Consider the following 12,438-nt stretch of genomic DNA (forward strand, 5'->3'; position numbering starts at 1 on the left):
TCTCCCTCCTCTGCTCTTATTGCTCCCGGATTTTATTCCTAATTTAGCTCTTATTCTGTGATTGTCAGTGTCGATGAAAATTAATCAATAGTCAATCTGTGAAAGAAGTGGAAAATTTTATTTGAGCCAAGTTTGAGGATTGTAACCTGGGAACAGCACCTCAGCTCTGAGAACTGTCCCCCCATTAGAAGTAAAGGCACAGTTATATAAGTTTTTTGAGACAGAGGGCAAGTGTCATCGTGATCCCCTATAAGATCAAGAAGGAATGTTATCTTTCAAGAAGTTGTCTTGATGCTAGGAGAATGTTGCTCTTTATGGTTGAGCAGGTATTTCTGCTGATGGGGAGGTTTGGTTGATGCATAGTGCAGATCCACAGTGCTCAGCAGAGGGGAGAGGAGGCCAAAGGGCAGAGAAAAATTTTTATGTTCAAATTTTTGTCTTGCCATAAAATATGAATTTTATTTCACATCAGTTTACAGTTTTTCTTAGACTGTGAGGTCTTTTTTTAATTTATTTTTTATTTTTATTTTTATTTTTTTTTGACTGTGAGGTCTTTAAAGGCAGGAAGTAGGTCTTCTTTTTTTTTCTCTCCCCAGACCTAATAGGATCTGGCACCCAACATGCACTTATAAAAGTTTGTTGACAAAAACCTGGTCTCTGCCATCAGGTATTTAGTTATACAATTGACCCCTGAACAAGGAAGGAGTTCGGGACAACCAACTCCTGCAGAACTGAAAATCCGTGTGTAACTTCACTTGGCCCTCCTTGTCCAAGGTTCTGCATCCTTGGATTCAACCAACCTTGTGTTATGTAATACTGTAGTACGTATATATATATATTTTTGGCTGCATTGGGTCTCCATTGCTGCACGCAGGATTTCTCTAGTTGTGGCGAGCAAGGGCTACTCTTCGTTGCGGTGCGCAGGCTTCTCATTGAGGTGGCTTCTCGTTGCGGAGCACAGGCTGTAGGCGTGCAGGCTTCAGTAGTTGTGGCTCGTGGGCTCTAGAGCACAGGCTCAGTAGTTGTGGTGCACGGGCTTAATTGCTCCGTGGCATGTGGGATCTTCCCAGACCAGGGCTCAAACCCGTGTCCCCTGCGTTGGGAGGTGGATTCTTAACCACTGTGCCACCAGGGAAGCCCTGTGGTACATATATATTTTAAAAAATCCGCATGGACCCATGCAGCTCAGACCCATGTTGTTTAAGGGTCAACTGTAATTATTTGTGTAAACTCATAACCCAACCAGACCTTAAACATTCTGAGGGTTGGGTGGCTGTTCCATCCGAATCCCCTCAGCCCAGCATAGGCCCCATACAAGAGCAAAGAAGGAACACTTAGTGTGGTGGGAAAACCGGACCACACACACACACACACACACACACACACACACACACTGGTTATCTACTAAACAACCTCCATTTTTACTTTCAGTCTGAATTTTGCCTGAGATTCTCCTAGCCCAGAAAATGGATCAAGATTTCTGTAAACCAATCACAATAATCTCATTCTTTTGCCAGTGATTGGGCAAGGGGTGAGCATGTGACCCTGATCTAGCCGATGAGATAGGAGGATGTGCGCTGGGTGCTTATGGGAAAGTTTTCCTTCCCTGATAAGAGAGAGACACAGGACTTCAAAACAGCCGTTTTTGCTCTTTTTCTGTTGGGTTAAGGACATGGTACCTGGAGGTGTGGCAGCCATTTTGCAATTGTGAGTCAATAAGCACAAGTATGAAGAGCCAACATGCTGAATCAGGCCAGAGAGGAAAGATGAAATCGACGTGCTTGTGCCCCTGAATCAACCCTAGGACTGCTGACTTCTGGACTTCTTAGTTATAAACAAGATATGCTGTATGGTCAGGCCACTCAAGATGGCTGTTCTCTTGCTCTCTGTACATCCCCTGCCGGACCAGGGCCTGCTGCACCTACACCCTACTCACATGACTGACCTTCCTCCGTACTTGTCCTAGGCCCCAGCTAATCATAGCTTATCAAAGGGGTGGTGAGGGGCATGCCCCTCTGCTGGTTTCCCTAGTAACTAATGAGCCCACCTGATATCAATTCCCCTATAACTGGTAATCCCCCCCCACCCCCCAGCAAAGACTGCCACTATGTCCTGCCTGCCGTGAGCTGCACACGGTGGGGTGTCACCCCAGGACCTTGCTTCAGGCATGTAAGCTCTCCCATCCATGAAACCATTGATGTCTCTGTTGCTGATTCCAGACTCTTTCTTCAGTCTTGAAGCTGGGCAAGCACAGGCCTTGTAGGCCTGTGGGGTGCAGCCCAACAAATGCCACTGTGCCTTAAACCACCATTTAGATTGTTCTTTCTTTTTCAGTTGCTTGAAGCTGAATATATTCTAAGTGGTATACCAGACAAGTATACCTGAGGCAAGTTGTATTTTCCCCAAATGGCTGAAACAGTACTTCCAGTTTTCCATGCTCTTCCAAAACCTTGCCACTCCCCTATCAAGAGATGGAATCGTATGTCCACTCTCCTTGAAACTGGGTGGGTCTTTGGGGGCCCCTTCAACAGTGGAAATGACATTATGTACCTTCCAAAGCTATGCCATTGAAAGGCATTACAGCTTCCTCTTGGCTCTTTCCAGAAATATACTTTAGAACCCAGCCTTTATTCTGTGAGGAGACTCAAGAAAAATGGAGTTGCCCCCCCCCCCCATGCCCGATCACCAAGTGGGCTCGTCAGCCATGTGAGTGAGACATTTTGGACAGGGATTCATCCAAATGCTGACTGCCGCTGACTGACACCATGGAGCAGAGGAATTATGGGTATAATTCTTACTTCATAGGGTTTTTTGAGGCTTAAGTGGTAGCTTAGAATTGTGCCTGGCACATAGTAGATTCTCAGTAAATGTTTTCCTCCTGTCAGGAGAATGGCTCCATTACTCCGCTTTTAACATATGGGGTCCCATACCTGGGTGACCCTGAAAGGTGGTTGCTCAGGTGTTAGGTTTTGTAGATGGTATATCTTTGAGAAAAGCAGGACAATTAAAAACAGTGAGAGGCTGCTTTGGGTAACTTTCTCTATGAGTAAATTAGGTGGAATCTTCCACTTTCTTAAACACTTGCTGATGGTGGTGGCAACTGAGGATTTATGAACTTCCACAGCTGTAACTGGATCTCTGAGTGGAGAGGAAGCTCTGTCTCTTATGCCCAACCAGAGGGTCCAAGTGGTTTTCCAGTTTGGTGGTGCAGGCTCTGGAATCAGATCCATCTGGATTTAAATCCCCAAACCTATACTTTTAGCTATGGGAGCTTCACCTCTCTGGCCTTACGACAATAATAATATTACCTAACTTACAGGGTTGTTAAGAATATTAAATGAGTTAATAGGAGTAGAGTACCGCAAACGTGATAAGCAGTGTCAAATAATTAATAGATAAGATTGGAGATAACGTTACAGGCTTGCTATAAGGATTAAATGAGATAATATATGAAAGCAAGTACATGGTAAGAGCTTAATAAACATTAGCTATTTTTATGTCCTCAAACTGACTGAAAGGTAAGGCTCTTAAGAGGATGCGGCAATTTGCAGGCTGATGCTCTGTGACATCCAATGAGAGGTTATGCACGTTCCAGCCTCCACCTGGAACAAGAATTCAACCAGGAAGGAACGGTAGGAAACCACGAATACCTCCCGCATAGAACTTGGCTGGTTAAGAATCCACAGTTCTTATCAAGCCGGTGCTTCGCAAGAAGCCTCAGTATCTCCGTCTGAGAAATGAGGGGCCGGGCGCAAGGCACAGATGGGTTCTTGGTCTCGAGACCGAGTGTCTTGGGCGAACAATGTCGCAAGATACAAGGACGCCGTCCCGAGCTTGATTGAGGAGGACTCCCCCGGGAGGAGGCTCCAGTGCTCCGTAGTTCCGAGTCCGCGCCTCGGTGCACCACGTGACTCGGGTCCACACCACGTGGTCCAGGCCCGGACCTCGCGGCCCCGCCCCGCTCCCGCCCCGCGCGCCGCTTCCGGTAGGGGCGGAAAGCGGAAGTGTGGGAGGGTCTGCGGGGCGGGATCCTGGAGGTCCCGGGGGAGGATGGAGCAGTGAGCGGGTCTGGGCGGCTGCCGGCAGCGCCATGGAGACGGTGCAGCTCAGGAACCCGCCGCGCCGGTGAGGGGCTGCTGGCCAAGAGGAAGGGGGTGGAGGGGGAGGGAAAGGCGGGAACTGGCGGAGGGGAGACACTGGTGTGCGAGCCCCCAGAGGGGACGGACCTGCGGGGCGATCCGGCTGATGGGGCACCTGGTGAATGGGGGACCTCTGGCTGGTGGGGGTCCGGCCGAGGGGGATAAACGTGGGGCGGGTTAGAGAGATCGCTTGCTGGGGTGGGGGGACATACTGGCGGAAGTGGGAGACAGGTGGGGGGAGCAGCTGCTGACGAACGTGGGGACAAGTTAGGGAGAGCACCTGCCGAGGGCGGGGGCCACTGGGTGAGGACTGTCCTAGAAGGGACCCACTGAGGTAGGGAGCATGCTGAAGCCGGATGAGAACCTACGAGGGGTCTGGCTAAGGGATGGGTCGGGAACTAGCAGAGAGGAGAGCTGGGCAGACTTTCTAAGGGAGGGAGTCCCACCCGAGGGGTGCAGTGGGGAGGATCTGCTGAGGGGAAAAGCCTTGCGCCTGAGGCTGAAGATGTTTCAAGGTAGGTGGACGGTCTGGCAAGGGAGGCTTCGTGGAGGACAGCATGTAAGAAGATGATTTTGGTAGTGTCCCCACTCTAGATGATGACACCTTTCATCCCTGATATCCAGGGTCCTCCAAATTTTCCTCATATCCAACCCTGGGAGGTAGAGAGGGAAATAAGAGACCATTTTCAGGATGGGCAAATTGAGGCCCAGAAGAGTTGAGACACAGTCCTGTATGTTGACTTCTTTGCTCTAGGTCTGGGTCACTGGACGTGGCCAGACTGTGCCCTTTTCAGGTCTGTATTGTTTTATATCAGCTCCAAATCCTACTTCTCCCTGGAAATTGTTTTAAGTCAAGATCTGGGGGGTGGCTGATCCTGGAAAGTCTAATCCCCTGAGTTGGTTGCACTTGTATCAGTGATTTGCTCTGTGGACACCAGGGTCTTCTCTCACTCTGCCACATCTGGAGAAAAATCGAGAGTAGAGACTGAGGTGCCAGTGCAGTTCGCTTCAGTTTCACAGAGACCTCTGACTTCCTGGAGCAGAATGAGCTCTAAAGTAGGAAGTGTTCAGTGTGTGGGAATTCGGGGCAGTGGAGAGGTGAAGGGAAGGGAACGACAGCCTGGGCTGCGCCCTTGGCTTTGTTTGAAGGGCGCAAACACTGCAGAAGGCAAATAGCTGGTTGGGATGGACTCAGCTCACCCTACTGTAGTGTGCTGAGTCTGAAATAAAATCATTATTGCACTCATCTAGCACTTACTGGGTGCCAGATACTATTCTCAGTGCTTTCCATGTCTCTTGTTGAACCATATGAATTTGCTGATATTTGACCATTTTTAATCTATAAAAATAGAAGTTTCACATGGTTCAACTTATTGTTGACTCATTTGACCCCCACAACAATCCCATCACCTGTATCTCTATTTTACAGGTGATGAAACTGAGACCCAGAGAGGTTAGTGATCAGCCAAAAGTCCCGCAGTTACTAAGTGACAGAGCTGAGGTTTCTTTTTAAATTAATTAATTAATTAATTAATTTTTGGCTGAGTTGGGTCTTTGTTGCTGCGCACTGGCTTTCTCTAGTTGCGGCGAGCGGGGGATACTCTTTGTTGTGGTGTGCGGGTTTCTCGTTGCGGTAGCTTCTCTTGTTGTGGAGCATGGAATCTAGGCACGCGGGCTTCAGTAGTTGGGGCACTCAGGCTCTAGAGCGCAGGCTCAGTAGTTGTGGCACACGGGCTTAGTTGCTCCATGGCATGTGGGATCTTCCCGGACCAGGGCTCGAACCCATGTCCCCTGCATTGGCAGGCGGGATTAACCACTGCGCCACCAGGGAAGCCCCAGAGCTGGGATTTTAATCCAAGTAGTCTGGTCCAGAGTCCATGCTCTTGGCTGCCTCACCCTGATGCCTTTCTGGGAGTACCCCTGTTTCACACGACCTTGTGTATGTTAGCAGATATATGCTATAGCACCATAGATCCAATTATAAATGGGCACTGATTATAAATCCTTCTAAAATGTGTTCGTTCTTTCCCTGAGGCCCTGGTTTAATTGAAAAGAGAATTAGGAATCTGCATTTTGTTTCTGCTTTTGCCTTGTGCTGTATAATCTTGGGCAAAAGAGTAAACCTTTTTGGTTTTTGACGCACTCATTTCCTGGACCTTTTGGATTTTAAAAATTTTATTGTATGTGCAAGAGAAAAGCATTGCAGGGCTGAATTCTTTTTTTTTTCTTTTTCAAATTATGCATAATTTTTAATCAACATACAGGAGTACAACTCCTCTCATGAAGAGGGCAAGTGCTCTGTAACACCTATAAGGTTGCTCCAAGCTTTTCTAACCTTACAGTGTGATTCTCAACCATCTTCAACATCACTGAGATTAAATAAGTGGAGTATTAGTAAACACTTGCGGGTCAGTATTTCAAAAAAAATTGTCCAGGAGGGCTGAATACTTGAATGACTGGTGCTTTCCTGCTCACCATAGCTAGTGAACTGCTGGACTTGCAGCCAATTAACTTTATTATCATTTATATCAGTTCGTTAGGCCTGCTGTGTCAGTTTCACAGACTGGGCGACTTAACCAACAGAAATTTATTTCCTCACAGTTCTGGAGGCTAGAAGTCTGAGATCAAGCCATCAGCAGGGTTGTTTCTGTTGAGACCTCTCTTCACATGGTATTTCCTCTGTACCTGTCCTTATCTCCTCTTAGGAGGACACCAGTCATGTTGGATTAGGGCCCACCCATATGACCTCATTTTTACCTTAATTACCTCTTTAAAGGCCCTATCTCTAAATACAGTCACATTCTGAGGTACTGGGGGTTAGGACTTTAACATGAATTTGAGGGGGTTGGGAGAGGGAAACACATTAATTTTATTTTCATTAAAAAATTTCATCCATTTATCTTATATATTTGTTGTAACCCATAACAACTTCTGTGTGGAAAGAGGGATAGGTATATATAAATAAAATGGACCTTACAAGAGTTCTAAGGTGGGAGAAAGAGGTTTGGGAATTAGCCAGACCGGTGAGTAACTCCTTCATAAACACCCTTATTTGTGTTTTGAAAGATACAGGTGTCTTTTCAGAGATTCAGATGGCATGTGTTTCCAACAAGGGAAAGCAGTCCCAATGCAGGAAGTGCTCTCTGTGTTCTTGAGTTTGACATTTGTGTGTGACTAAGTGAATGACGATAGATTAAAGTTGACAGTTTATGTAGGAGTTTATGATTTTAAAAAGTGAGTTGCCATTAGATACAAATAGTGTGGTGGAATGTGTAGAGTACATTTCTGAGATGCTGGCCGTCCACGTGGCCATCTGACTTAGGAGCGGAGCATCCCCCTGTGTTGGATCCATGGAGGCTGTGTTGGCCAGGCCTGTTGAGTTATGAGCAAGCAGTGAAACTACCTAGGACCTGGGGAAGTACAGCTGAGAGGGCTGAATCATCAGAGTTGGGCTGCTTGGTTATAATGCTTCTTCCATGAAGACTCATGTCAAAAATAGCATTGAGTCCCTTATCAAAAGATTTTCCATAGAAATCTTATTTGTTGATAACACAGTAATACTTTTTCAGGGTGAAATTCTTTTTAGTTTTGAAACCTCACAAGGATTGCTGAGAAAGGTTTATGATTCTCATCATTGCATTCATTAATCCATTTAACAAATGTTCTTATTGACCACCTCTGGGTTCAGGCACCAGAGATAAAAAGATCCCTTAAGACTGGACCCAAACCAAACAAAAACCCCACTTAGATTGTTTTAAAGAAGTATCTGAGCACTCATATAAAGTTTGTCTGTCACAGTATTATCAGAGGCCTGCAGCTGTCTCTCATGGCAGTGGCCGTTTCCTTTGTTATGCTGTGTTCTCTGTAATAGTTGAAATAGTGAGTTTTGCTTTTTGTAAACCACGAAGTCACCACTTCAAAGGAACACATTTGATCTTCCTTTATATGAACTGTTTATAAAACTGTAATTATACTTGAGCAATGAGGTATTGCCCATTGTTTAAACAGTTATAAATTCAATGCTTCACCCCCCCTCCCCCGGGTTATGAGATGTTCATTCTAATTTCTGAGTTCATAGAAATTTCACTTCTGACATTGAAGAGGAGTTTCACTTCAGTCCTTCTTGTTTTGAAACTGGGAGTTTTTGTGATGTCATTGGAATTTAATTCTTCGGACCTTTTGATTTTCAAAGGTCGGTGTGGTCATGTTTGTTAATTTTCAAGTTATGACAGTTACTGACTTGGAGCAGTTCTCCATTTCTCTAGTCTTTGACATTTGTAAAATCCTGTTAAGATTGTCTTTTTGAGATCAGCGTTTATTGGTGGATACACTTGATGTGTTCAGGTGTATGGGGTTTTTTTTTTTTTTTCTCTTTTTTGGCTTCTTTCATGGTTTTGCCACTATATCTAGGAAGGTACACATTTATGTGTATGTGTGTGTATGTGTATTTTTTTTGTTCAAGTCTTTTCCTGTAAAAATTGGTATTGTCCACCTAGTTTAAACATTTTTCTTTACAAAGAAATTTTCGGTGGACTACTTCCATATTTCACCATTTCCTGAGCTCTCCTTTCTTTGTTGTCCTTTGTAGTTTCAGGAAACCATTGTGTAGAACCCACACACGCAAATAGTCCTTAGCAAACTCCTCCTTTAAGCCTGTTAATAATTTTCAGAGGTCTCAGAGTTTTTTTTTTAAAAACCCTACTCTTAATTTAACCTCCCATGTTTGTCATAGTCAGAAAAATCCAAATTATCTGGAAGTTGTGAGCAGCACCTATCTTTGATTTCGGGGAATAGTCAGGTATACAACTGCCCATCAGAGAGTCTTGGTGAGACTATCTGAAACTCCCAGCTGCCTGGTTATTTTTTACTTTTGGTCACGTCTGAGTGTATACTCTCCACTTTCTGTTTCTGTGATACCTACAGAATCCACGTGTTTCGACAGAAGTACCAAAGTCTTGCTAATGGAGAGCAAGACTCTTCTATGTCTTCCTTGGCCTCTAGTCTAAGACCATGTTTCAGTTCATAGCTAAGCTTGCATTAAACGTCTTTTCTGAACAGAGAGTTATGCCATCTTAATTCATGGAATCTCAAGATTTAAATGGATTCTGAAGGTTATAGCTAATACTTAAATCCACTCTATAACATTTCAGCCACATGAGGACTCATTTACTGTTTAGATGCTCCAGTGGTGGGAATCTAGGGACTTCTTAAGGCAGTCTAAACCATTTCGTAACAACTTTTATTGTTAGAAAATTCTTACTCCTGTGGAACTGAAGTCAGCCTCTTGGTAGCTCTTCACCCTCTGGTCCTGATTCTGCTGTTCAGGGTGACCAAGGACATGTGTAACATGTCCATAGACCAGCCCTTCAGCTTCCCTTAGAGGTCTCTTAGCTTGCCTTTATTGTCATTTACCAGTGAAGACTTTGTAAAGAAATTCCTAAGATGCTAATTGTAAAATAAATAATGCATTTTGTATTCTAGTTGCTAGCAAGTAAAATGTATTTTATGTTTCAATTTCTTCATCCACAGGCAGCTGAAAAAGTTAGATGAAGATAGTTTAACTAAACAACCAGAAGAAGTGTTTGATGTCTTAGAGAAACTTGGAGAAGGGTGAGTACACAGAAAATGTAGGTGGACGAGTAGGTCCCAGTCTTTTTCCTGCCCCGACACCAGAAGGATGTGAACCTTTCTCGTGGCAATAATTTGGAAAACTAAGGAAAAGAAAGGGGAATGTTGCATATCACCACTGCTCTGGGTAGTGTAGGAGGTAAATTTAATGCTTGAAATGCCCTTTCCCTCTTCCCCCAATCAGTTCTGTAGACAGATATAGTGATTCCTGGTCTTTTCAACACCATGGACATCTATTGTTTTCTCTCTTGTAAAATCTGTGGTTTGCATGATCTTATCTATTTAACAGATAACACTAATTAGTTTTTACTTCATTTAAAATTTTTTAATTAATCAGACATATTTTAATTTTCTGTTCATAGCTTCTGAGAGATATGCAATAACTTGTTTCATGAAAAAAACAATGGAGGGACTTCCCTGGCGGTCCAGTGGTTAAGGCTCCACACTTCCACTGCAGGGGGCACGAGTTCCATCCCTGGTCAGGGAACTAAGATCCTTCATGCCACGGGGAGCAGCAAAAAAACCCCAAAACCCCCCCAAAAAATGGAATTCAGCATTTTATCAATAGTTAATGCAGCTTTGGGAAATACAGTAAATAAGTCAAGGACTGTCACTACCTTTACATCTTTCCTAAGAGATCCAGAATTACAGATTGGGAACCAGAGGACTTCTTGAAACACAGATTGTGAATGAGTTTATAAAATACTGGTGAAATGATATTTGGTAATAGATAGTGGCCGTCATTGGCTTTCCTGATACAATAAAGGTTATATCATAAGTTTTTATACTTTTGCATATATTGATACTTTTAATCTTTGTATGTTTATTTCTTTTTCTTAAGGACCAAGACATTAAAATATTAGAGACACCCTTTCTTAAGTTTTTGTTGTTCATTTTTGAATAGGTAATCAAGTCACATGATTCAGAATTTAAAAAGTGTAAAAGTGTTACAATGAAAAAAATTTGCCTCCTGTCTCTATCTCTCAGCCACCCAGAAGCAACCAGTATAGCAGTTTTTTATGTGTTCTTCAGAGGTAGTTTATGCATATATAAGCAAATAAACGTGTGGGTGTGTGTTTGTGTAATTTTGTAAAATCTCTTGGGAGTACTTCTGGTTCAAGAGAAGACCTGAAATGTTAACTTATGAAAATGTCAAATTAATGTCTGTTCTTTAAAATCAGCTTTTATATGTCATTAGATTATTTTGGAGTTTAGTGTTATTTATGCCTAATATAGATATGCAATGTTAAACCCAATCCTGGATTACATGGAATAGGTTTTCATGGATTACCTCCTTGTGAAAAACATTAGTCATCATCTTTTTGTAAGTTGGAAAAATACTCTTTGGAATCAAGCAAGAAATCAAGCAGAGAAGGGAAGTAAAAGATGACACCAGCTGCGCTGCTAAAAGACAAGTACACGATGAATCTGAAACCACAATTTGACTTGGCATTGTTAAAGGTATGAGGGGGAGAAACCCAGTCCTTCTATGTCTCTTGCCTGCCATTTTCGGCTCTAACTTGATATCCTTGGTATTTCCTCAAGGCAATGAGTCAAAGGCCCTTAATCTAACCATGCTCACAGGTTATACTTAGAATAAGATCAAGAGTGGTAGGCATAGTTGACTTATGTATGTAACTAACTTGTTTCTTTCATTTTTAATGAAAGTATATTACAGTTGTAAGAACCTAGACTCTGAAGTTAGACATATCTGGGTTAAAACTTGCTCTACTGTTTATTAGTCATAATAAACAAGTGAGCTCGAGCAAGTTGCTGAATATTTTGAACCTTCGCAAGCCTCAACTATAAAGTGGGGATATTTGCATCTCCCTCATAGGGTTATGTTGAGTGTTTCATGAGATGGGACTGAAGTACTTAGTACAGGGCTTGTCACCTAATAAGACCTCGTTAAATGGCAACTATTATTATTTTATTTTTAAATATATCAGTTGAAGCATTTTTTCAGATCTTATCATGACAAAGTTAAGTCTTAAGTCTTAAAGTATATTTAGGTGTTCTTGAAGGGAGCTCTGTTTGGGTTGTTTGGTTGTGAGGAATGTCAAAAGAATACTGTAGACAGAGAGTGATCAGGAATGTAAAATAAGGAGAAATAAGCTAATTATGATTATTTTAAATTATGTTTTAGATCTATGGATGTCTTCATTAAGGACCTTGGAAATTTCCCTGTAAAGACATCACCAGAGAGAAAACAATTAAAACTTCAGATCTTCCCATGTTATCATCATATTGTTTTTTTAAATGATACCACAAGTGCTTGGATTTCTGTCATCCCGACTGAATGAGCCTGAACAAGCTTCATTTAATGAGCAAAATCCCAAAGGAAAACCCAAACTGTGCTTCCTTCCTAAACACAAATGGCCATGCCATCCCTAAATAGTTCTGGAAAATGAATGGATTGTGAACTCTCACTGACATGGGCTTTGTGAAATGAGCTCTGGCTAAAAGATTGTATCGGATTCCCAAGGCTGCAGCTATTCTGCATTTTGAGGAAATCATGTGGATCTGTGGCAGAGCAGAGCCAAAGCTCCAGACCAGGATGGATGGATAGCACTTGGAAAGTGTTTTGAATTAGAGCCTAGCGCCTTTTTTTTTTCTCTTATACTTAAAGTTTTACACATTGACTCATTTAAGTTTTTAATCATAGGATAAT

The 12,438-nt window shown here is 43.1% G+C and overlaps 1 protein-coding gene across 2 annotated transcripts in view; it reads left to right on the forward strand.

Moving 5' to 3' along the window:
- Positions 1 to 12,438, forward strand: part of STK4 (serine/threonine kinase 4) — a 99,907-nt gene that overhangs the window by 706 nt on the left and 86,763 nt on the right. Inside the window, exons 1-2 of one of the 2 annotated variants that reach the window (XM_007193359.3) lie at positions 4,000 to 4,125; positions 9,669 to 9,749. In XM_007193359.3, the coding sequence (XP_007193421.3) occupies positions 4,091 to 4,125; positions 9,669 to 9,749 (116 nt within the window). In that variant the 5' untranslated portion in view covers positions 4,000 to 4,090. Of the gene's footprint in view, positions 1 to 3,999; positions 4,126 to 9,668; positions 9,750 to 12,438 lie in introns of those variants that run through there. The other variant, XM_057528653.1, reaches the window with a different exon arrangement.

The sequence above is a fragment of the Balaenoptera acutorostrata genome, chromosome 15 (genome assembly GCF_949987535.1).
Source record: "Balaenoptera acutorostrata chromosome 15, mBalAcu1.1, whole genome shotgun sequence".
NCBI classification, from domain to species: domain Eukaryota; kingdom Metazoa; phylum Chordata; class Mammalia; order Artiodactyla; family Balaenopteridae; genus Balaenoptera; species Balaenoptera acutorostrata.